This window comes from Lactuca saligna, chromosome 6, assembly GCF_052625555.1.
Source record: "Lactuca saligna cultivar CGN05327 chromosome 6, ASM5262555v1, whole genome shotgun sequence".
Lineage (NCBI taxonomy): Eukaryota > Viridiplantae > Streptophyta > Magnoliopsida > Asterales > Asteraceae > Lactuca > Lactuca saligna.
This window is the reverse complement of record NC_136422.1, coordinates 78,764,932-78,792,458: the sequence shown is the minus strand read 5'-3', so window position 1 is coordinate 78,792,458 and position 27,527 is coordinate 78,764,932. Positions and strand designations below refer to the sequence as shown.

The 27,527-nt window shown below is 30.5% G+C and overlaps 2 protein-coding genes across 2 annotated transcripts; one reads left to right on the top strand and one right to left on the bottom strand.

The window, feature by feature from the left end:
- Positions 1-10,470: 10,470 nt before the first annotated feature.
- LOC145002743 (uncharacterized) lies at positions 10,471-14,203 on the bottom strand. Its single transcript, XM_078961947.1, has 6 exons — positions 13,972-14,203; positions 13,698-13,855; positions 12,637-13,426; positions 12,234-12,509; positions 11,181-12,166; positions 10,471-10,500 (listed from the first exon to the last, which is right to left on the bottom strand). Exons 1-6 carry the CDS (start codon positions 14,201-14,203, stop codon positions 10,471-10,473), a joined length of 2,472 nt encoding a protein of 823 aa, XP_078818073.1.
- Positions 14,204-24,954: 10,751 nt separating this feature from the next.
- On the top strand, positions 24,955-27,153 carry LOC145000848 (putative indole-3-pyruvate monooxygenase YUCCA7). Its single transcript, XM_078960135.1, has 3 exons — positions 24,955-25,794; positions 25,900-26,271; positions 26,539-27,153. The coding sequence occupies exons 1-3, from the start codon at positions 25,090-25,092 to the stop codon at positions 26,761-26,763; spliced, it is 1,302 nt and encodes a 433-aa protein (XP_078816261.1). The 5' UTR covers positions 24,955-25,089; the 3' UTR covers positions 26,764-27,153.
- Positions 27,154-27,527: the final 374 nt, after the last annotated feature.

Genomic DNA, 27,527 nt, shown 5'->3' with positions numbered 1-27,527 from the left:
AATAAGGGATTTTCTAGGGTTTTTCATACGTACATCAACATTTTCATTTAACGATTTACAAGGCCTTTATAACAGATTTTCACAAACAAGGCAATGACACTTATATACTTATGAATTCACCAGCTTTAAAGCTGATACTCGCTTTCAAAATAACTTGTATTCTCAGGTCATCAGTAGACAGGTATGGAGGCCAGGTTTTGAGAAGACGGAGTAGACAAATCTCGTCTTTTATTTTGATTGTATATTTTTGGTGTCTTACTACAATGAAAGAACACACATGTATTAAAACTTTACTTATAATGTAATGGATGTTGTTGTTGCTTGTTTATTATATTACATTTGTTGTGATACATTACATGACGTCCTCCGCCCCAGAACGTTTCCACCGTTCTCGGTTTTGGGGTGTGACAGTAGATAACCTAGGAAATGATGTGTTATGTATGAATTCTTCCAATAGTATGGATAAAGCATCATTGTGGCATTGTCGTCTTGGCCATCTACCCTATCTGATGTTCTTCGAAGAAGCATAGAAAAAGTTAAGGCTAAAACCAAATTAAAGGTTGATGCCTTCCGAGCCACCACATCTATGTTACGTCCAATTCCTACACCCATAATTGCTCCTATTGATGAAGGTTATCCACTCCAGAAACCGGATGACATTCCGAAAGAGCCTTTTTGATCCTCTCTTTTGTAATTCACTATTGATGAAAACATGCAACATATCATTTCTATTCTCAACAAAGACAAGGGTAAAAAGTATATTTCGGAAGTTCATCAAGCTCATCATTCCGGACCTCCTCCAAATCTGAAATCAGGATGGTCCCAAGAAGAAATCAATCAAGCACTCGAGGAAACCATCCGAATTCAAGCCCTCAAAGACAATCCTAATCTGATGCTTGGGCTCTCACCTCTCTGATGTGAAGGAATCATTTATGATTTGGATATAGTACCTTTCATGTACTATGACATTCCCAACAAGGATTCAGGCCAACTTGATCTTCCTCTCTCTCCTTACAGCAAGTACTACACCAAGTTTGCCCCTCTCCACCTTGAAGATGATCCGAAATTGATCATCTGGACTGAGCGTGAAAGACTAAAGACCTTCTATTCCAAACATGCACTTCCTCAAAAAGAAGTGTGGCCAAGAAAGAGGATAAAAAAATATCAGGGTGTGGAAGGAAGATTTTGACCAAGTATGAACTCAACTGTGTGTTATTCTATTTCTACATCATCCGGAACAAACCAACTCAAAGAACCATCTCTAATGTCGATTTCCCCACAATTAATCCTAACGACATCCTAACCATTGCTACTCATTTCCGAACTCATCAAATCAATGATATCAGCATGGGAGCTTATCACGCTGCCTTAGGCTTCCTCAAGGATTATGTAGCTGAATTTTGCCGATGCGACTATGAATTGGCAAATCTGTTTGGAACCAAAAACTACCTTATCAAGATTGATTACGTTTTGTCGGAAGTTGAGTTACTAGCTGAAGGGCCCATCTATGAGCCAGTGCTAGGGTTTTCCTACAAGAAAAGAAAGACAAACAAGAAGGACTTCTTCCAAGTCCTTGACAAACACCTAGTTCCAACTAAAGCTCTTCATAAATTCATTGGTCGTACATCCAAGTCAGAAGCACCAGAAAACATCAAGGCGAAGTTTGTGAGTCAGTTGCAATGGTATATTGAAGTTAGAGATTGGTTATTCAGAGCTTATGTTTTATCAAGTAAGAAGAAAATTGAGCTGACTTGATTGCTAAGGTCACTTAGGGGAGATTGTTAGAACCTAAAAGTGAACCTCTAGCAATCACCCAATAAAATTCCGAAGTCAGTTTCAGTTCCGAAGAGAAAATATTCTGGAATCAGAATGTGGTTGGATGTAAAGCTTATGTCCGGAGTAGTGATTATGTTCAAGAGAAGGTGTTCCAAACGAAGTGAATGAATTCGGGGGATGAAGATTATGTCTGAATCAATTTATCCATCTGTATTAATTACTTTTGTCATTTAGTTTGATGTAACGTATCATAGGACTTAGTGTCTTTTGTCGAGTTAGATACTCAGAGTGTCAAGAGTAACTCTATTATCCAGTCCTATGTATATTTTTGGTTAGTACGATGTAACTTGTTCTCCTATTTAAGGAGCATTCAATGAGAAAACCACGAGACGGATTGTTCCACCAAAGATAGATATTTTCACATTTAATTCACTTACACCTTTCTCTCAAATCATTATTTCAAACATTCCTTATGTTCATTTATTGTCTTTACTTTGATCATATTCATAGTATCATATTTAATACTTGAAGTACTTTGTTGATTCCCATATTCAGTCTTGACTGGTCTTACCAGACTTGACTGGAACTATTAATCTGAAACAGACATTGATCTAAAGAATTAACTCAAGGTTTGAGTTTTTGAGCCTTGTCCCTACGCAATCAAATTCCTTGTTCTCACAGTTGTGACTTCAAAAAGAGAAGGAATATGTTTTCTTGATTGAACGCATGCTAGATAATCACTCATTTTTATTATTATACTTTTACCTATAGCAATTTAATAATTGTATTGTGGATCAAAAAGTGAATAAAGTTAGATTAATTAAATCACCTTTAAAAATCATGTATATTGTGATATAAAATATCTCATTATGGATATATCATTTTCTTATATCATATATCCAATTTATGCAATATACTGATATAAGTTCTTGAAACTCCCTTCTAACTATTCTCCCTTATAGAATATTGGGGTTTTTTTATTTTAATTTTTTTTTCTAAATCACTTTTTTTGTTGTATATGCTTATCTTACTCTAGGAGCTTGGAAACAACTTTGGGAATAATTGTCCAGCTATAAGTCATAAGTCAATCACATATGAATCACATGTGATTCACATATAAATAATATTTAATTCACATATGAATTTTTAAAAAATGCATGAAGTTCACATGTCAATTACAATTGAATCAAATATGAATTACATATGATTGATATATGAATTACATGTGATTCACATGTAAATCACATGTAATTTACGTATGAATCACATGTGATTCACCTGTAAATGATAAGCGAATCATATATGAATTACATCTATATGCACATATGCATTTTATGTGAGTGTTCTTCGTTATTTACTTTTATTTTTATTTTTTTAACTTTAATTGTGAATTTCATATTTGAATCTTAAAATATACAATCACATGTGAATATCATATTATATAATCACATGTAAATATTACATGATATATATATATATATATATATATATATATATATATATATATATATATATATATATATATATATATATATATATATATTGAGTGTTCTTGCTTTAAATTTTTTTTTTAATTTTCTTGTATATTTGAAAGAATTTGTGGAAAACATTAAAGAGGTGAAAAGTGATAAATTGAATAAAATAAGGAAACCTTGACACGAAGACATGAAAACTTTGAAATTTTGTAGCATTTTTTGTTTTTTATATTTTATTTTGTACTAAATAAAATACTTATAAAATTTTGTTTATAAATTAGTAAATAAAAATGCATTTTTTTATGATTAGTTATGAATATTAAAGCATAAGAAATATGCATATATGCACTTGAATATATATATATATATATATATATATATATATATATATATATATATATATATATATATATATATATATATATATATATATATATATATATATATATATAACGTTGATTTTTTTGGTTAAATATTATAGTTTTTTATTTATTTTTTTATTTTTTAAATTTATTGAATTTTAAAAATTTACTGTTTTTAAAAAATCGCAATTAAAAAAAAATCAATTTTTTTTTTTTAAATTCATGTTTTCTAAAAAAAATTTAAAACTATGTATTTAAAAAAGATAAGAAAATTTGATTTAGTATGTTAATTCTTAGATATTTTTATTAATATTTCTAATAACACAAAAAAGTAAACATTAAATGAGATTTGTAAAATGATGATCATGTCCTTAGTGTGATAATTTTGATCAAATGCTCCAACTTTAAATCTGGAAAAACTATGAGTTCTTAATAGATCTCACACTATATATATATATATATATATATATATATATATATATATATATATATATATAGAGAGAGAGAGAGAGAGAGAGAGAAAGAGAGAGAGACACACGAATACTTTCAAATAAAAATATTAAATAAAATGATGAGGTGAAAACACTACTTTAATTTATAGTTCTATTATAAATTTCTTTTATATTACGATTATCCATAAATGTAAATAATCATATATATTTATATTCATATTGTATTTCACAACAATATTATGTATATATAAAATTAAGACAAAATTGCAAGAATGGTCCCTGTGGTATGTCAAAACTAGCACCTTGGTCCAAAATAGATTTGGCTTGCAAGGATGGTCCAATAGTTTCGTTTTGTTGCGAGTTTGGTCCAATTTCCTATGGACTTTTTTATAATGACGGATTTGCCCTTATATTTTAATTTTCCATTTTATTTTATTATCAGTAATTAAAAAGCAATTAAAAATAAAACAAAAATAAAATACTCTCTCTCTCTCTCTCCCTCTCTTTCTTCCTCTTTCTCTCTCTCTCTCTCTCTCTCTCTACAAACAAAATTAATACAAATCTGGTAGTGGATTTGTAAAATGAAGAACCCTAACTTTTATCAATTTTGTTCAATTCATTGTATGAAGTCGAACAGACTAAACACATACACACTCATATATGCATATGAATATCAAGAACACTCGGTTTTTCCTGAGTTCAAGAACAAGAACATCATATTCACAAACTAAGAAATCGATTTCTGATGAACTGCCATCACTACCATCAGAATCAATTTCTTCTATGAATTGCCCAACTCAAACCCATAAGCACACAAACAACTCAATAAACATAAAGACGAAGGTAAACTACACCCCTTTTATCCCCCTCCCTGAATCGCAGACACCGTATACCCTAAATCAGTACAGGTTAAAAAGATTACGATTTATAGATGAAAGGGTTACGATTTACAACCTAGAAATGTTTGCGTCCTTTCCAATTATTGAATTAAATGCCAATCATGTACCTCTCTCTTGTGCTTCTCTGAATCGGTGTTTGAATCAAATGCCAATCATATCCCTTTCTCTTGTTCTTCTCATCACTGCTACACCCCATCACCATGCTCGTCGCCTTCAAATATGTTCAGTCTGTAGCTAGAGGATCCGGCGGTGGTGTGGAGATGTAACCCAGATCGATGACCCCCTTGATCGATGACAACCACCTCGTCGGAGGCTTAACAGCCGAGGAAAATTGATCCGAGGTGTCTTCCCCTCGATTTCCAGTCGCGAAACCCTCCATCTGAAAACCATAGCCGCCAAGAAACCCTAATCGTCAAGAAACCCAAACTTCAGATCTCGATCTCCTTTCTCTCGTTGGCATCTGTCTAGGTTCAAAGGGAGGGTAGCAACGATCGAATCGGGTGTTTGGGGTGGTGCTACCTGACCGGAGGGAGGCGAACGGGCAGCCTAGGCCGGTGACAACCACTCGATCTTCTTCTTTGGATAGTAGTAAGCAAGAAACGAGAGAGAGAGAGAGAGATAGGGTATTTTATTTTATTTTGTTTTATTTTTAATTATTTTTAATTGTAGGTAATAAAACAAAAATGAAAAATTAAATAATAAGGGCAAAATCGTCTTTCCAAAAAAATTCAAACCAAATTGGACCAAACTTGCAAGAAAATTAAACTTTTGGACCATTGATGCTAGCCAAAACTGTTTTGGCCCAAACATGCTAGTTTTGACATACCACAGGGACCATTTTTGCAATTTTGTCTAAAATTAATTTCAAAATAATAAGATAAGACTTGTTTGATTAAGTCTTGACTTTTTTAGTGTTTTTAACTGAAACATGCGAGAGATATATATATATATATATATATATATATATATATATATATATATATATATATATATATATATATATATATATATATACACTTTGATATCAATAAATTATAATAATAACTAGATATGTTGTTCGTGCTCCGCATGAGGCGTATGCGTCTGATTTAAGTGTGTTTTGTTTATAGATTAATTGGCGTCGTTGTTGACTCTTTTAGTTGACTTTAAATTATTTTTATTGGGTTAAACAGTCAGAGACGGATAGATAGAGGGCAGAAAAAATACAAAAAGTTAAATATGATGACCAATATGTAAAAAATATATCAGAAGAAAAAAATGGTAGACACAGAAAGTGCAATGATGAAAATAATAAAAAACTGTGAGTTTCACTATTCCTAACTCGTTGTTGACTCTTTTAGCGGAAAAACTCGGGTTTGCCCTTGGCCATTTTTTATGTTTTTTGTGAAAAAATGTAATAGTTTTGATTGTAAGGACCAAAAATGTCAAAATGGATAAGGAATTAAAGGGTTGGAGTTAACAAGGTTTTAGAAAAATGACCAAAGTTGTTAACTCCTTAATGTTTTGTGGCCAAACTTTGAATATTAAAAGTTTACTAAAAATGAAAAAAAAAATTGATTGTAAGGACCAAAAGTATCAAGAATAAGAGCAAAGTTGACAAAAAAAATATACAAATTTACTATTTCTAACTTTTAACTTCTATATATATATATATATATATATATATATATATATATATATATATATATATATATATATATAAAATGGGTTTTAAAACTCATCTGTAATATTTTATAGCAGTTGACGATTGAAAATTTAATTTACAATAAGAAATGTTAATTGTAACATAAGATTATAAATTATATAAATATTATTGTGTTAATTTACAATAAGAAATTTTAATTCTTCTTGGTGAGAGAGACTCTTGGAAATCCAAGTTATCAAGTGGGGATTTTTTGTTCATGATATTCGGACCTGGATTGAATCCAAAGTTTGGGAAAATGACTTATTAAGGTAACTAACTATTTCAATTGTCCATATATAGGTAATGTTCTTTTTTTTGTACACATTAAGGTAACTAACTTGTTTTGTTTGTTCACATTTAGGTAATATGACCGGCTATCACCTGTTTTTGCTTATGTGGCATCCACCTGGCATTACGTGGCATGGTGCATATATGGGAAAATGACTTATTAAGGTAACTAACTATTTAAATTGTCCATATATAGGTAATGTTCTTTTTTTTATACACATTAAGGTAACTAACTTGTTTTGTTTGTTCACATTTAGGTAATATGACCGACTATCACATGTTTTTGCTTATGTGACATCCACCTGGCATATGACTTGAATACGTTACACCTACGTGGCATGGTGCATATTTTGTCTTCATTCGATTACACTATAACTGTGTCATACGATTCCACCCCTAATTCTAAACCCTAGATCGATCGATGATGGCTTCTTCTTCCTCATCTTATTCTTCAAAATGACAAGATGAATTTCAAGCTGATTATCAATTGCGGTTTACCATCTCGTGTGAAGATTTCAAGAACTCCTGCAACATATTCAACAATATTGATTTACCATCGAGTTTTAACGAACTCTAAATTTTCTTCCATGGTTGTCAGGAGTTCTTGAAATCTTCACACGAGATGGTAAACCGCAATCACATGGATGATCAGCTTGAAATTCATCTTGTTGTTTTGAAGAATAAGATGAGGAAGAAGAAACAAAACAAGTCATATGTCAGGTGGATGCCACGTAGGTGTAACGTATTCAAGTCATATGCCAGGTGGATGTCACATAAGCAAAAACATGTGATAGTCGGTCATATTACCTAAATGTGAACAAACAAAACAAGTTAGTTACCTTAATGTGTATAAAAAAAAGAACATTACCTATATATGGACAATTGAAATAGTTAGTTACCTTAATAAGTCATTTTCCCATATATGCACCATGCCACGTAATGCCACATAAGCAAAAACAGGTGATAGCCGGTCATATTACCTAAATGTGAACAAACAAAACAAGTTAGTTACCTTAATATGTACAAAAAAAAGAACATTACCTATATATGGACAATTGAAATAGTTAGTTACCTTAATAAGTCATTTTCCCCCAAAGTTTCGACCCCGATAAGCGGTCCTATGGTGTGGATAAAGTTAGTTCCTATCAAGGTTGTCTTATTTATTTGACGTGCTTGTATCAACTGCATCCCGTCCGTTGTTGCCCTTTCACGACGAGGAATTTATATCTTCTCTAACGCTTGTCATGGGTGTTTTGATAGGGTTGATGACACGAATCACCTTGTTTGCTTCCCTTTTGCCACTGACTTCAATGTTTTTCGGTTGCTGAGCTCGTTACTTTTGTTGCAGGATGGGGGAATTGTATAAAAAAGCGCAAGATATTGTTAGCTATCATCTATGGATACCTATGGAGCATTTGGTGAGCTCGTAATTATAAAATCTTCAATAAAATTTGTGTGTCGGCTGCAAAATTGGTTGATAACATTATTACTATAGTTTTTAATTGGATTAATATAGGGGCTACGGGAATTGTAATTGGGTGGATTGGGTTTATTGCCCTTTCAAAATTTTGTAAGCTGTAACTTGTTTTTATTTTCCCTGGCCTTGTAGCTTGATAGACTTTGAGCTTTATAAAATCCCGATATTTCAAAAAAAAAAAATTATGATTGAAATTAAAAATTGGTAAACCAGTGTTAAACTTAATTATTTTAAGAATAATTACATAACAATAAATAAATACGTCAAACCACATATGCGGTGCGGTTTGTGGTTTTGGCTCCGACACAAAAGTACAACGTGCACACCCCTTATTTAGATGCAAAATGTTGATAGAAGAGTGTGAATAATGTGATTAGTATATATATTTACTTTATTTCAAAATAAATTGTAACGTGTATTATTCAAAGAGTTTACTTGAATCAGCACTAAAACTCAAATAAGAGGTAAATCACTTAACACAAACAAATTAGTTGCAGTTATAAATATTAACTTACTAAAAATTTCTAATAGTTAATAATTGTGAAAATTTGAACTTATCAATACATGGACATTCACTTAACTGATTGTGTGTAGGGACGGTGATCAATCTTTCGAGGTTTAGATTTTGATAGATGTAAATTCTAATGCTACAATTTACTGTGTATTTGAGGTACTTGGAGATTAATTAGTGGTCCAATCAAATCCAATTCTACCTAAAAAACCACACAATTAATTCCAATCTCAATCATATATTAGTTCTATTTTGATTACCAAGGTCAGCCCACAATCTCAAAATACTCAGTCAACATTAGCTACTCCACGTGGGACTTATCTCGTTACCTCACATGGGCATTAAGACTAGTGGTTGCTCCTCTTTAGTTTGGTCCCTAATTTGAAGGTATACAAGATTCTGGGTTATGAATGTGTTTAAGTTCAAGGAACTTGTGGTTAAGAAGTGATTTGGGGGAAGAAAGAAAAGGCAGCCCACCAGTTTGTTTGTAGGGCAAGGTACATTTTTTTTTCTTCGAAAAATAAGACAATTTGTTTATGGAATATTTCCAACTTTTGAAAGCCGAACTAAATGATGTAACCTTTAAAGCTTTAACTACTTTAATGTATAAAACTAATGATTGAATCTTTTAGTGGTATCTTAATTCAATAGCTTTTAGGTAGTTCCCATATTCATGGGGCTTAATTCTTATGCGCAATAAAATCTCACTTGTTTAATGTATTTAAGTAACATCAACTTCTTGTACAAGCCCCTAAATTTGTATGAGAGGCCAACTATATCCAAGATTAAGACTTACTGATGTCTAATTTAATTAACTTACAAAATTAATGGATCGAAATAGTTATTCGGTAGGGTTGTCAATATATAATACCATCCAAGTCAAGTTAATATTAAATGTATATATTTTTGTTATTTTTAAGATTTTTGGCTTTACTTATATTCCATATTATATTATCTGGTAGTTTATTAAATTAAAGGATATATACACACTTTAACCCAAAAGATACGATTTAAGTTTTGAGAATAAAAATAACAATAAATATTATAAGTTATAATAACTTTACTCTATAAGACATCGGTCTTGTAGGCATTAATTACTGTACGATTATTAAGAATATATAAAAAAAATAATTTGAAAATCAAAGTCATTCTATAACTTTGACTATAAAAAAGATGATCTATACATTGCTTTTTAATAATAAATATGTTTATGGGAGTCTTAATAGCAACATCCTTATTTATAAACTAAAAAAACTTTTCTTATTGAAAAGTTCAATTACCATTGATATTTGGATAATCAATGCATAATTATTGATATTTCAATAAGAGTTGAATTAAGTTGAATGTCAATTTGATAATTAGTAGATTAAATTAATATACAAGTTTAATTGTTACTCAACTCTATATCATAAACTAAATTTTATAAATATGAAAAATGAAACCTTTTATAATTTAATATATTTTAGAAATAAATAAATAGAGTTCTATATGAATAACAATGATAATCTATAGTTATTAAACTTTAATAGGTTTAATGTATTATGAACTAGGTTAAAACCCGTTGAACCCACGGGTGCTGTTTTTGAATTGAATTTAAAAATTAATTATTTAATAAAATATTATATCAATAATTCTGATAACTTATAAATTGTAATATTGAATATTTAAATAATTTTTTTTATTGGTAATTATTTAATTACTAACTAAATGGGAAGTATTTAATTAGGAATGAAGATTTTTGAAAACTATTTTTTTTTATTCATCATTCTAATTGGACATATGCAGATGATACAATACCAATGTGTGTAATGAAATTAACATAAAATACAACAATACGTAATTATAAAAAAATACAGTAATATGATGGATTAAGTGTGATTTCCTAAAATTGAATAAAACGACGTTACAAAAAAGTTGGCTACAAATTTCGAAAAACTTCCTTATAAACAACATTGGAAGTTTTATTTGTGAGTTTGCCATCTTTATCTAAAATTAATAATTTTAATCCCTCTCTACTCTGAACTCTAGATAAGGCAACATACAATTGTCCATGTGAAAAAACTGGATCTTTCAGAAACAGACCAACCTTTGACAACGATTGTCCTTGACTTTTGTTAATAGTCATTGCAAAACATACAGCCAAAGGAAACTGTCTTCTTGTGAATTTGAAGGGAATCTTTTTTTTTCTGATGGAGTTAAAGACATTCTTGGAATAAAAGTCCGATTTCCAATATTAGTTCCAGTTATTATACGTGCCTCAATAACACGTTTGCCCAATGATAACACCTGTAGTCTTGTGTCATTACATAAGCCGTTTTTCTGATCAATATTTCTCAGTAACATTACTGGAACACCAATTTTTAAAACTAATTTATGATTTGGTAAACCGGATACTTTGAGTCCATTTAATACATCAGGAGAGTATAGATTTGCATCAAATTGATCATGGAGAAATTCGGATTCACATATGCAGTCTGAACTTAAATATTCAACTTGATCTCCTGGAAACTTCTTAAGTAAACGGTCGTTTATTTCCTGGACAACTTCAGTTTTTGGAGCAAGTATCGCTCTTTCTTGGAAATAATTTATATCGCTATAATACTCTAAAATTGAAGGATATACAAACTCAATTAAGGAACCTATAGGATCATGTGAATCATTAATGAGAATATCATCCGGAATATCGATAATCGTTTCACCGTCGTTCGGACCACCAAGTTTTCCTTCTCCTATATCCAACAACCAATTTGCAAAATCTCTTATTTTTCCTATATCTGATTGATCCCTTCCAACAGTTAGCCTCATGTTTTTTGTTAATCTATGGACTTTGCAATGTTCCCATAAATATGAAGAACTCAAAGAAGCATTTACAATGTTCTGTCTACTGCCACCTGGCACAACAGGTAGAATTTGTCTAAAATCTCCTCCAAAGACAATAACTTTCCCTCTAAATGGAATATTTGAGATGGTTGAATTTACGCACCTTAATAAATCCTTCAAAGTTCGATCTAAAGCTTCAAATGCATGCTTATGGACCATAGGTGCTTCATCCCAAATTATCAAAGAGGTTTTCCTTATTAAGCTTGCCAACTCACCGTCTGGATTTATGTTACAAAAAGAATCCTCTGTAAGCTCAAATGGAATTATAAATCGAGAGTGTGCTGTTCTACTACCGGGCAATAATAAGGAAGCAATACCACTTGAAGCAACATTTAATACAATATTTCCTTCAGATCTAATTGCTGCAGATATTGTTTTCCATAAAAAAAGTTTTACCCGTTCCACCATACCCGTAAACAAAGAAGACACCTCCTTTATTTTGTTGAATAGCACTCTTGATGTTTAGGAAAATGTTTCGTTGCTCATTTGTTAATGCAAGAAACATACGATCATAGTCATTCTTTATCACGGGAATGTCGTAATCTAGTTCCTCGGTGATAAGTCGATTGTTTGAAGAAGAAACGGATTCAACATCTGGGTATGACATGTTTTTGAAGTTTTTGAGAGTAAAGTTGTTTCGAAGTAAAATTTGTTGTATTTCGAACAAAGTTAAGTTCTTAAGTTCATCTACTCCGAGAGACAATTCTGCACGAAAATATTAAATAATTAATAAAATACGTGGTTGATATTTAATAATTTCATTACTAATTATTTAATGGGTGTTGAAAAATAAAAATAAATTAATTTTAAAAAATAAGAAAAAATGTAATACCTGCTGACTTAAATCTTCGTCGTTGGCTATATAGAATTCCATCTGCCAAATATTCCCATGTATTTTCCCAAACGATCTCTGGTTTAGACATACTATTACACATCAACAATGTAGCAAATAAAAAGCGTAGATAAAAACCAGATCCAGAATGACTTGCTTCTTTAATTGCATCAATGTATTCCTTGTCATCATCTAATAGCCCGAGTGCATAACAGGCATCTCTAAAAGAAGAATGTGTTTCTCCATTTACCGTGCGAATTTCATCAAATGATGTTGGTCCTTTTACTTTATTTAAAAGAATCCTTAAGAAATATGCTTCACCTAGTTTAGGTGAAACTGAATGAATTCTACCGATGGCTTTTCCTACTTTCCTTCGCTTCCAAAACCGACCATTTAATATCCAAACAAACTTTGTAGGGAATTCAACATATGTGAGTTTTCGTGCTTCACTGTCGATTGCATTACACTCCATCCAAGCTGTGAACTTTGAAGCGGCAACAGAAGGTTTGTCAAGAACATCATCAATATCATCATCTTCGCCATATACAATCTGTTGTTGATTAGGAAGATGAAAAGGTAGTCTAACAACAGAAGGATATCTGCAATGAACATCATATCTAAAAATTCGCCATGATGCTTCACATGCTGATAAATATCTACAATCGTAATATTCAGCTATTTCATCGACCACATCATTATTTTCACATTCATTGTTGGTTGGTACAACAGCAACTGTAGCTCTATCAGGACCCTTATTTATGTATTTAAACAAATACTTTATAGAAGATCCCTGATTGCACCATTCAATATTAATATGTGCCTGATATCTTTTCAATAGATATTTGTTGTATGGAACAACATTTCTATTATCCAACCTTACACATGATTTTTCTACAAAATGACCATCGTTTCTTCGCCTATATAACGGAAAACCATTCTGATCAACAGACGAATGATTAATGAATTGTTTTGGAAAGTTTTTAGAGCACTTTTTTATCCACCATGCATGGACAATTCATATTTTCAGCTCCACATGGACCATGAATCATATACTCATTTACAAGTGAATACAATTTAGGATCTTCAATTCTGTCTGGTATCTCTGCTGAAATTATTGGATCGATAAGTTCAACAGTTGGTACCTTGTTGTCAGAATGCATGAATAGACATATATGACTATGCGGCAAACCTCTTTTTTGAAATTCAATGGTATAAACATCTGTAAAAGAATTTGACAAAAAATAAAAGAGAATGTGATTAGATATCAAAACATATTTAAAATATAATAATAAGATCAATGTTTTATAAAAAAATTAAAAATATAGTTTTAATTACATGCTTGAACTTTGCCGAAAATTTGATTCTCCCTTAAGTCTTTAATGAATGCATCAAGCTTGATCTTAAACAACCTACATAGTATATCAGGTCTGTCTTCTGGTTGAAGTGAAGTATCCTTAAGAAACCTTTTAATCTCAGGCCATTTGGGATTACACGTAAAGGTTATGAAGAAATCAGGATATCCAAACCATTTACATAGTGACATGGCATCCAAATAGTTTTGCAGCATATAGCGTGCACCTCCGGTAAAGGATGAAGGTAATATGACACGTTGGCCGACATTCGAGATATCAGTCGTTCCTTAAGCTTTTTGGTTACGTAAATTTTCATAAGAATCACATCTAAGAACATGTTGTTGCCTACGTATGTAGTACATTCTCTCCGTTTCCATCATAGTATAGGCATCTACCAGAAATTGTTGAAACAACCTTCTTGAATTAAGTATGAGAGAGAACGAATGATCTTTGTCTTGAATCCTATAAGCGAAATATTCTCTCATTGTACATTTCGCACGCTTGCTGTTGGTCGTAAATGACACACCTCTATGAAGAATGTCAACACTATAACCATCATCCCCATATGGAAATAGCAATGGATATTGGAGAGGAATGTACGAAGGATGCAATTCACTGATACGTTGTAGACAACCATTTTTTGTTTGAACGACGATATCCCTCTTTTCGATTGAATCCGAAATGTCACCAATTATTAAAGCAGCAACCTCAGAAGCAGTCGGTAGGTTATATGTTCTTCCCTTCTTGATCCCTTCTCCCGATAAGTCGTAATTTCATATCAACTTCTGGATTTTTTTGAAAAGTATCTCTTACCATTCTATAAGATCTAACCAAGACATTATTTGAATCCAACATCACCTTAATATCTTTAACAATATCACTATCAGTTGATGTTGATTGATCTTTTTCACCACTAAAATAAATAAATTTATACATAATATTAGTAATATATACATAATATATATATATATATAATAATAATAGATTATGAATAAGAAGTTTGAGAAAATACCGAAAACATCTTTGTCTATTTGTAATTTCGTTGTCAGTGTCATAAATGTATAACTGAGAGAATTTTGGTTCCGATCCTTTTGCTGGCAAAAGACTTCCATTACTATGATAATTTTGACCACCCAATCTGAAAATGTAAGGAGCGTTTCCTCTATTGATTGAAGAGTCAATTTTACCACCCATCGATGTGAAAGAAAACATTGAATTGTAACGTCGAATGTTTTTCATGAAATGTTTGCTTTTTGAATCCATATTTCGAAACATTCTTTCATAAGTAGGGGGTGCATTCTTTAAGTCTGGAAGTTGAACTTTGCCGTAACCACAACATAATGAATAATCCGTGTTCCCATTTTCTTTACCTCTAATGGATTCATTTCTCCATAACTTTGCACGACATGTTTGACATACAACATCTTGATCACCATGATCCAAATATTCTGTAAAATAAAAGCGTTGAATAAAATATCAATGAATTTTATAATTATATAGAACATAGTATCTGAAATGTAAAATGGATTTTATTTTTTCATTACCATTTGAGATACCAACTATACGATTTTCATTGTTCACTTGATGTATATTTTCTACATCCTCTGTCAAATCAATCAATGGGATAGGGGATAAATGTCTTGTCTTCGTTTTTAATTTATGACATCCTGGATTTAACTTGATTGATGATGAAGAAGTTGTTACTGTAGATGCATTTTTTGATGTCATATCATTTGAAAGTACATGGTACTGTCTTTTCTTTGCTAACTTGGAAGTGATATATTTATCGAAACCAATGTTATCTGAATAAAATAAAAATAAAATAGTTAACTAAATAAATAAATATTTACATAATGGATAATAGTATATTTTAAAAACCATAAATAATTACCATTCGTAATGTTAGATAACGGATTTATAACATTTGTAATGTTAGAAAATGGAGTTCTAACATCTGTAAAGGAAGGACAGTATTGTATGGTTGTGTTATGCTTTGCAGGTGTTGTAAATGAATTGACATTTTGAGTTTGACGAACAATGTTGGTTGATTGATCTGCAAATAGAAATAACTTATAAAACTTGTAAATATATGTATTCAACTATATAACAGTAAAAGATGGAATATAAAATACTAATACGGTTATAGTTAATGGTTTTTTTGAAGAGATGCTGTAATGATATACTTGGAACGTTTGATATTGTTTTTATTTTCTTCGATCTTTTATTTTCCAAATATATTTTTCTTTGTCTTCTTTTCTCTTTGGCCTGCATGTGGTACATGTTACTATTGTTTTCTGCATAAGAAGACATAGGTTAGGAAATGAAATGTGAAATTATGTACATAATATGTTTATATAATACAATTGAAGTTAGTTAGAATTAAATAAATAATGATAATAAAGTAAATGTATTTAAAAAGTTACCTTTATTAATTTGTTTATTAAAATGTTTAACAAAATTTGCAAATATTAATTTACTCTTTTATAATATATTTTTAAAAAATTAGTAAATTGAAGATTTTAAAAATATGAAACAGTATAAAATAGAAAATATATTTGTTTATATTGTGTAAAAGAGACTTTAAATAAAGATATTAAAGTTAACATGAGTCGGATTGTAGATATGTGTCCGAAACTAAGATTTGAAGCGGAAGATTGTGTTGTAGTTGCAGAAATAAGTCCATCAAAAGAAGTCTGGATGTTTGTATACAACGACTCCAATCTTCCATAGACGGTCGTCGAAGATCAGCAGTCAATGACTGTCCTCGATTCCCCCTAAATCGATCGCAATCTACAACGCATGAAAGGCAACCTAAAAAATCATGGAGATCTACGATACCGTGTAATCGTCCGAATTGGTCTCCGTCAGGATTGAAAAATACGATTCGAAGGTAGACTCTCCTTCTTGCTGTTCCACAATCAATTATTTCCCTAATGAGCATCATGACTCATCATCCTCATTTCCAACCTAGGGTTTATTCGATTTAAATCTACTGTTTCCCCAATTTCAACCAATCGTGGGTTCGGATGATATCAGGGGTTAAAACCCTAGATCTCCATGGAATCAATGAAGGTAAAATTGTGTGATACACGATAATCGTGATGATTATAAATTGCTTATTGATCTTATGTATCTATTCAAGATTATTTTTTTACAATTAGAAAAACATCTATTCCAGCATATTGATTATTGTTGTAAATTTCAACCATAAATTCATAGAGAAAACAAAGTGATTTAAACTGATAATACTAACCTGACATATGGATATGGAAATCTTGCAGGTAGAACTGGAATGAGGATTACAACTTTAATGAAGCAGTTTGATGTAAGCTTAATGAAAAAAAAAATCGCAGAAACAATTGAACATTAAGAAGACGAATGAGGTGTTTCAAAATTTTGGATTTCACGTTTTGAGGTAAAGTTATATGCTTGAATATTGGAAAAAGATTACGATTATATGATTTTATTGTTGTTAGATCTTTATTAGATATAATTTTCTTCCTGATTTTTTGGAATTTAAAAGATTACAACTAAAAATTAGTTTAATATTCAAATTTCATCTAAAAAGGGAGTATAGAATATTAGGAAATAGTTGGTTGAATATAGGTTATTTACAGAAGATAAGTAAATATGCTGCAACCATTACAAAAATGTATGAATTAATTTTAGAGAATCAAAGATATAAATTTTGTTTACATTTTATTATTCACAATACATAAGTAGCAGATTTTATTATTCAGAATACATAAATAGCAATATACTTAGTTTTCGACTTTTGAGTCCAAAGATGTATGATTCGAACTTTAATTGTGAAATCATCCTTGATTGAGTCAATTTCCTTTATAGGAGTAATATGTTCCATTGTACCTTGCAATTAAAAAATAATTGTTTTGTTAACAAATATGTTAAAATATAAAAAGAAAAATCGAAAGCCATTGATTGATTTATTTATTTATTTGTCTTAATTGTTAATTGACATTTATCAAAACATTTTCAAGTTAGGGGCAATATGATCGTTTTGGAGTAAACGAAGTGGAAAAGGGTAACATGACAGTTATAAAAAATAAAAAACTATATCATAGACTATAGTAGAAGTTTTATTATTCAAAATACATAAAAAAAAAAAATAGAAATAGCAATACACATTGAATTTTTTGTTATTCAGAATACATAAATAGCAGAATACATAAAAAACCAAATAGATTGATTGATTATTATAGGTCAGATTTTATTATTCAGAATACATAAATAGCAGATTTTATTATTCAGAATACATAAATAGCAGAATTTTATTATACAAATCGATTGATTGATTTATTTGTCTTAATTCTTAACTGCGATATATCAAATACTTATCAAGTTAAGGGCAATATGGTCTTTTTGAAGTAAAAGAAATGGAAAAGAGTAAGATGACAGTTATAAAAAATAAAAAAGTATATCATACACTATAATAGAAATTTTTTTATTCAGAATACATAAAAAAAAAGTAGAAATAGCAATATACATTCAGTTATTTGTTTTCAAATTAAGGGCATAGATTGATTGATATAGCAGATTTATTATTCAGAATACATAAATAGCAGATTTTATTATTCAGAATACATATATAGTAGAATTTTTATTATACAAATTGATTGATTTATTTATCTATCTTAATTGTTAACTGCGATATATCAAATACTTATCAAGTTAGGGGCAATATGGTCTTTACATATATAGCAATATTTTTATTATACAAATTGATTGATTGATTGATTTGTCTTAATTGTTAATTGCGATATATCAAGCAGATGAAGTAAGATCGATTGTTTTGAAATGCGATGTCAAATCTGTTGAAGGGTGTAATGATTATTGTTTTCGAATGGTATGTGTTCGATTGGTTATTGGGTTTGTATACAGGGATCGATTTTAAACGAAGGTTAAAGATTGTGGGAACGAATAACTGTTAAATTCGATGTTTTCTGGAACGAAGCCTTGGTTATTAAATGAATCATACGAAGGATCTGTTATTTGATTTTGGAATTGGGGCGAATAATCGAACGATTTGGAGTTGCGAATTTGATTTTGAAAAGCCAATCAGTTGGGTTCGCATATGAAAACAGATAAGTTTTGATTTTGGATTCGCAATTGGGTTAATTGGGTTATTGATTGAGGGACGATTCGTGAAGAAAAATGCGAAGTCAAAAAGGACTGTGAAATGTGATTTGTTCAATATTGGAGTCAAATGCAGTTCACGTGTAAAAGCAAAAATGTTCGCATTTGGTAATACAAATCAAAATTGGGTTTCGCATATGAGGTTGTATGGATTGGGGTTAAAGATGCGAAGGTGATTATGGTTAATATTCATTTCGCATTTGGTGAGACAAACAACTCAAATGCGAATGAACTAAAAAAATGACTGGAACATGCGAAGAAAGAGGGTGAATGAAGAATGCGAATTTTACAGTAGAATGCGAATTGGGGAAGAAATCTAAGAATTTCGCATTTTTATTATACAAATTGATTGATTGATTGATTTGTCTGAATTGTTAATTGCGATATATGAAATATTTATCAAGTTAGGGGCAATATATTTTATTTGAGTTATAACCAAAATCAACTAACTTGTCCAATTTAAAACAATAAAAGTATCCAAAAATATTCAAAACCAATAATATTTGACATCCTAAATACCCCAAAATAAAAATCATACCAAGCAATTAAAATATCTTTATAACCAAAACAAATGATCAAAATATATTAAATGTGTCTTATAACCGATAGAAACTCACTTTTCAATTTTTGGAATCAAGAGTGGAGTTTCCTCTGCGGTTGACTTTCTTTTAGCCTTAGTTGAACTTAAATCATATCCAGAATCAACATCATAAATTTCTTGGAGGTTGCGCTTCAAATCACCTGATATTTTGCAAGGACTTGTTGCGGTTGACTTATCAACTGTTGAGGGTGTAAAACTTTCGTCTGTTTGTGAGATCACTTCCTAATTTTAAAAAAAAAATGTTTGATTCCTAAAAAAAATAACTAATATAATTAAAAGTTTATAAAATAAAATGAAAAACCTTTTGAACAGGCTGTACAACATCATCGGATTCCAAAGCAACTTGATTTTAGGAGACAGATTGAATACTCTAAAAAATAAAATGGAAACATGTTAATCGTTATGTACTTTAACATTAAAGAATTGTAAATTTTCAACAATAAAAAATTACATACCATAAGTTCTATTTTACTTTCCAATTCACAAACAATGGACATATCTTCTGTAACTCTGAGAACTGTGTAGATGTTATTATAGTTGTTGACATTGTATTCTGTAATATCTACAACAAAACCAAACTTGCGGTTTTTCAACACGTTAAGTTGCATTGGAAATAGGGCATCACTGTCTCCGGCCTGTAAGATATATTTTAATAAATTAAAAAAATTAAGTAAATGTTTTCTGATTTTAAAGGTATGAATAATATACCGCATCATGTATCTTTTTCAACTCGTAGGCACTTATATTTAACAATCTCCTTGCTTCCCTATCAAAAAGAGTCAATCCAATGGTTCCAGTACAATCTTGTACGTTAATTGGAATTATATACCTAAAACAAAAAATAATTATGTCACTGTTAGTGTTGATTTAAGATTGACAAAATTAATAGAAATAAATATGTCTATACTTTATAACTGACTGAAATTCAGATTTTTTGCATTGTGCATTTGTACACTCGACAACCATAGTTTCTGAAATTCCCTCAGGGTTGGTATACGAATGATTGGTTTTGGGAACAGGGATAATTTTTTTTTCCACATTTTTTGCATGCTTCATAATACCATGGTAGATTCTGCCTTATATTAACAATGGAAGCAACTAATAAAAACTTCATTTCCTGTATCATATCAAATGTAAAAATTATTAAAATAAATTATGCAAAAATAAAATGTAAAACATATAAAATAATGCAATATACCTTAATTGGTTCGGTGATCTCACAGATTGTTTTTAATGGAAAATTGTCCTTAAAGTCATCTGTATATGAAGAAGAGTAGCTTTGAAGTGTAGTTATGCTTTTTTCAGTTATACCGAAATTGTCATGACATTTCAACCTGTAATGTTTAATTTAGATTCATGAATATTAGGTTTTGTGTTTTTTTTAAGTTAAACTACATTATAAAAAAATAAAAAACAATTGGAAACTAACTTATTTTTAAACTCATTTATTTCATAAATGTCAGAATTTATGAACAATTTCGTTACTTCAAAATGACTTTTAGCTTCACCAAGACCTGTAAAAAATGTATATCCAATTATTAAAATTTATATAAAAACAGTAATTATAAACATCTATATATAAAGACTGAATACAAACCATTCCAAATGTTTAGCTTCAAAAACTGCATCACGATAACAACAAAATTAACAGTCGGGTTATTTTTTAGGTATTCTGAAATTTGATATGCTTGACTTCCAAAAATAGTAACCTTCAGATGTACAGAACTAAATAAACCATAAAATAGTATATTAATATTAATTTGTGATTAATTAAAGATAATAAATAATAAATAAATAATACAATATAATCTCACTCTAGGTTGCTAAGAGTGACTTTTATATAATGCTTGGATGGTACTGGATTTGAAGTTTCAAGAGGCCTAAATGACACGATATGTCCAATAACATCTACACAACAGATACCACAAAAAAATAAAAGTTTAGGATTAAATTCGTAATATTTAAATAATAAAATGTATAACCAAAAAAACAAATGATAAAAAATGATTTTATTAATATTTTATGACTAACCAAAGAATGTGTCTTCTGGGCATGTTTGTTCTATGATAGAATTAAAGTCAACAAACATAAATCCATTGACCGGACCCGAGAAATCATCACATTTTTTTAGGATGCTTTTCCAATCCAAAGTTAAGGTCTGTTTATGACCTGTATAACTAGAACCATTAGTAACAGCAGCCATATTGGGTTTTATAACTATATAACTTTCATCTTCCTTTAAAAGATGACGAAATCTGGAGAAATTCTGATTGAAGACACGAGCTTGGTATTGTGTACCCTGTTTAAAAAAAAATTAAAAATTATTATGTTCATGAAACATGTCTAATATTGAATGATGAATAAAAAATATATCAAATACAACAAACCTCCTCATCCATGATGATCATTTCAATGGAACAAACTTTATTATTTCTGACAAAGTTCCAAATTTTAAGCACCCGAACCTTGATATGCGATTTTTCATCTATCTGGTCAATGTTATTTAGGTAAACCTTATTTCCTATTTCCATTTTCTGCAATAAATTTAATCATTATAGAATTGTAAGGAAAATTAGCAACCTTTTAAAATGTACAGAACATCCTAACCAATAAGTAAAACAGAAAAATTATAAATCAACACATGACAATAACAACTGACTTAATGTACTCATAAATTTTTAAATTGAATAATTCATTTTATAATAAAATGGAATACAAACAAAAACAAATAATTCATATGAAATAATGTTTTAGATTGAATAAAAGTTTATATAATAAGATAGAACACAAATATATAATAAACATGAAAACGACAATTATACCGAAAATGCCCCTGCAACATACTAACACTAACAGATAACATAACAATGAGTAAAACAGAAAAATTAAAAATCAACACATGACAATAACAACTGACTTAATGTACTCATAAATTTTAAAATTCTAAATTTTTTTGAGATTGTATTTAGATAAAAACAAACAAAATTTAAAATTTCATACCATAAAAAAAGTTACTGTGCACATCTGAAAAAGACTATTTTTAATTTTTTTTTAAAGAAAATGAACTTGTAATGTTCATTAGTTTTTCGTCTTTTAAACTGAAAAGGTAGAAGAAGTAGACGATTAAGAAGAATTACAAAAAAGAAGAAGAATAGAAATCATACAATGAGAACGTGATAGATACAGATAAATAAGAACATGGAGGAAATATAAATATTGGTAATTCTGATTTTTGAATACAATAACCTGATATTTAATTCTTGAAGCGTTGCAGAATAACAAAGAATGAAGAAGAATACGTTTGCTGTGGTTTCTATGGAGCAGAATTGTTATGGAGCAGAATTGTAAAAACAAAATAACCGTATAAATGATATTTACGTTTGCTGAAAAATACTGCAGATTTTTAGAGATTTAATGATTGCAATATATTGAATTTGCAATCAAAATAAACAAACTTTCAAATTTAATCGTGATTTTCGAATCTGATTATTCATTAACATATTTTTTCAAATTATTTCCATAATCTTTATTCATTTAAAATTAATGCATGAATATTTTGAATGCAGTTGACAGCTAAAATTTCCTGATATATTGCATCAGTTTGAACTTTTATTCAATTTTCGGATTCAATGGCATTTACGTAAATATAGAAGAAAAAATGAGCGGGAAAACTCTATTTTGGGGGGCTGGAAGAATGCCACGTGACCGAGTTCTACTTATTTATTAGAATTAGGATCTATATCTATATAACAATTTATGTTTAAAATGTTCGCATAATACAATTCTATAAACCATAAATTATTATGTATAGAAAAAAACTGTTGTTTACTACTTACTTCCTATAAACTATGGATGCTGTAAGAATTTAAAGAAAATTGAAGAAAATTTTGAGTTAACGCAAATTACATCAAAACTGAATAAATCTTTAAATCTTGGTGTAATATGGAATAGCGTTATCACATAAGAATAAATTTGAGGCCCATATCCCATGCGTTAGACTCTTAGAGGGCCTTTTCGTGGGTTGTTTTCAGCCTTCTTTAACTCCTCAGAAATTCTTGTGCACATTTACCTATCCACAATCCCATTGTTTTATAAACGTGCTAACGAATTGCTTATTATCATTAGTTTGCCTCAATATATCAGGGTATGTGAAGAAGATGGCACATCAAGCTTCTAACTTGGCGGATATATGTACATGTACTCTTTTTGCCAAACTTAGGCACCGGCTCAGGAGGCTGACTGAGAAAGAAAGTAAGACTTTACAATAATACCCTTGGCCTTGGATAAAAACAAGGTTACAAGAATTGAACTCAAGTCCCCCTTATAAATATAATGATGTTTACCAGCAAGCTAAAGGGTTTTTTGTGTTTTAATCTCTAAAATAATATATTTAATGTCTATTATGTTGGAAGTTTTTGTATACATTATTATTATTATTATTATTATTATTATTATTATTATTGTTATTATTATTATTGTTGTTGTTATTATTATTATTATTATTATTATTATTATTATTATTATTATTATTATTATTATTATTATTATAAAGAGCATCAGGGTAAAATGGTCATTTTGCATCAGTCAGAACTTATTACTCAGACAGACCTTTCTCAATCAGCACTTTCTCAGTCAGCAACTATCAAACGACCCCTTAGTACGTACAGAAAATATATAAGGGGGTGTTATTCAGAGTTTCGATAAGGACTAAGTGCATTCTTTTGGTTTTGGTACATATAAATAGTTCACTCCATTGATCTTGTTCTCATTAATCATATGCCTCCCAACATGATTGCCTAAACTTAGCAAAGCAACACAGATTAACTAATCATGTGTTATTCATGACATACACCCTCCTGACCATTTAAGAGCTAAATTGTGGTCACGGGTTTTGATTTCCTTTTGTCCAATCAATTTATATATATGCTATTTTCATCCATCGATCATTTAGCCTCTTTTTGATCATCTTTTATTTTCTGTATACGTACATATGTAAGTACCTACGTATGGATTCCATAACTTAACCAACTTTATTTTCAAGAAGAAAACAATAAACTAGACCAGTTGCTATTACTTTATTTCCTAGAAAATGACCATCTTAAAGCTATCACTTTCCAATATCCCAATCACATGCAACGCCTTGTGGCCTAACCCTCCCCTATTTATACCTCTGCACACCCTCTCACCCCCTCCACACATTTACATCTTCCCTTAATTCAATTTCCCTTCTCTCTCTTTCTCTCTCTCTACTCTTGACCTCTGTCCTATCCATTTCACTTGCCCATACTTGGAAAAAAGAATCTAGACGTATACTATTGTATTCATTCAATACTTTTGGTCCTTTTGATGCTTTGTTCTTGTAATACTATCAACCTTGATCATCATAACTTCACAACGATGGTTCATCAAGCTCATGAACATGGCGACTTGTTCTCCCGGAGATGCATACTGGTAAACGGTCCGGTGATAGTTGGGGCTGGCCCATCGGGTTTGGCAGTCGGCGCAGGTCTCCAGCGACATGGAGTTCCCTTTGTCATCGTTGACCGTGCTGACTGCATTGCTTCCCTCTGGCAAAACAAAACTTACGATCGTCTCACACTTCATCTCCCAAAGAAATTCTGTCAGTTACCCTTCTTCCCTTTCCCACCTAATTTCCCTGAGTACCCTTCGAAATATCAGTTCGTTGACTACCTTGAATCGTATGCGAAGAAATTTCAGATAAACCCACGTTTTAATGAGTCTGTTCAGTCTGCGAAGTATGACGAGAGTTGTGGGTTGTGGCGTGTGAGGACTGTTGTGGATGATTGTGAGGTTGAGTATATATGTAGGTGGCTGGTGGTGGCAACCGGAGAGAATGCAGAGAAGGTGGTGCCGGAGTTTGAAGGGTTGGATGAGTTTGCCGGCCGTGTTATGCATGCTTGCGACTACAAGTCCGGCGAGGCTTTTGAAGGTGAAAAAGTTTTGGTGGTCGGCTGTGGGAACTCCGGCATGGAAGTTTCTCTTGATCTCTGCCACCACAATGCTTTTCCGTCCATGGTTGTCCGAAGCTCGGTAAGCTTAATACTAAAAAACAACATAATTCTTTAAATTTACAATACGTTATCTTAAAAATCAAAACTGGAAATGTTTCTTAATTCTTTTGGTTTGAATCCACAGGTTCATGTCTTACCGAGGGAAACTTCTGGAAAATCGACATTCGAATTGGCATCTTTGTTGATGAAATGGTTGCCAGTGAAGGTGGTGGATAAGATTCTGCTGATTCTTGCTAGGTGTAGTCTCGGGAATTTAGAGAAATATGGTATAAAGAGACCAGTAATGGGTCCAATTGAGCTCAAGAACACTCATGGGAAAACCCCTGTTCTGGATATTGGTGCATTACAAAAGATCAAATCTGGAAAGATTCAAATAGTTCCAGGAATCAAGAAGTTTTCAAGTACTGGTGTGGAGCTCATCAATGGCGAAAATCTAGAAATAGGTTCAGTTATTTTAGCAACGGGGTATTGCAGCAACGTTCCTACATGGCTAAAGGTAACATCTTTAAGAAATTTCAATACCATTAATCATTAATCCCAACAAACATACTTTTATATTTATTTTCTTAAAGGTATATCGATTCATGTGACAGTTATGGAAGTTGGGTTTCCTGTAGATGACTAGATACTCTGTTTTTGTCTACTTGTAGTGTTGGGCTCTGTTTTCTTTATAATTTATATCAAGTATTGATTTCATTAAAGAATGTAAAATACCATTTATACCCTTTAGTCTAATGAGCTGTTATTTTGGTGATGACTTTAGGAAAGTGATTTATTTACAAGAGAAGGGATGCCAAAGATGCCGTTTCCAGAGGGGTGGAAAGGGAAATCAGGGTTATATGCAGTTGGGTTCTCAAGAAGAGGGCTCTCTGGTGCATCTTTTGACGCCATTAGAGTCTCACAAGACATTGCTAAAATTTGGCACCAAGAAACCAAATCACAAAGCAATCATTATATCACTGTTTCGTGTGATAGAAGATGTAAATAGATGCAATAACTCGTCCTACATGAATTAAAGATCAGAATAGTCAGCTGAGCTCCCCATACTTACTTCCATAATGATTATAAATTGATCAAGAACTTAATGGACTAATCTATAACTTTAAGCTTGAGGTGTTAAAGTAGATTGGTAGAAGGAACAGAATCGGTTTTTGTGGTCTTTTTTTATTTATTTATATTACTATGTTTTGTAACGTGGTACAATGACAGATAAGAAAATGTTCTCACGTAGGAAAAACAGAGAGTAGCCATCTCCGGTTAAAGCCTAGGTCTTTTGGGGCGTTATCTAAAAACAAGAGGAAGATGAAGCGTTTTTTTCATTTGTTTTAGTTTTAGTGTTTTGTATATCTATCTTGTGGTGTAGTCTTTATAAGATAAGAGTAATGGATTTTAGAAAAAGAATTTTGAGATCTTTATTTTCGATTGGTTTATAATGGATTTTAGAAAAGAATTGTGAGATCTTTATTTTCGATTGGTTTATACGCGGTTGGTAACTATAGTTATAAAACTTTCAAAGTAAAAACTTAAAATTGTTAATCAATTATTTTAAATAAATAATTAATTAAGAAATTATTTTTAGATATATAAAATTATAATTATTGATATAAATAAATATGTAACCTTATAATTTGTATTAAATTTATTTTAATTTCTATTCTAATGTTATTAATTTGATATAATTAAAATGAAAAATTTAAAATTTAAAATGAAAAATCAATAAATTTACCAGTAGCATTGTATTAATTAAGAGAC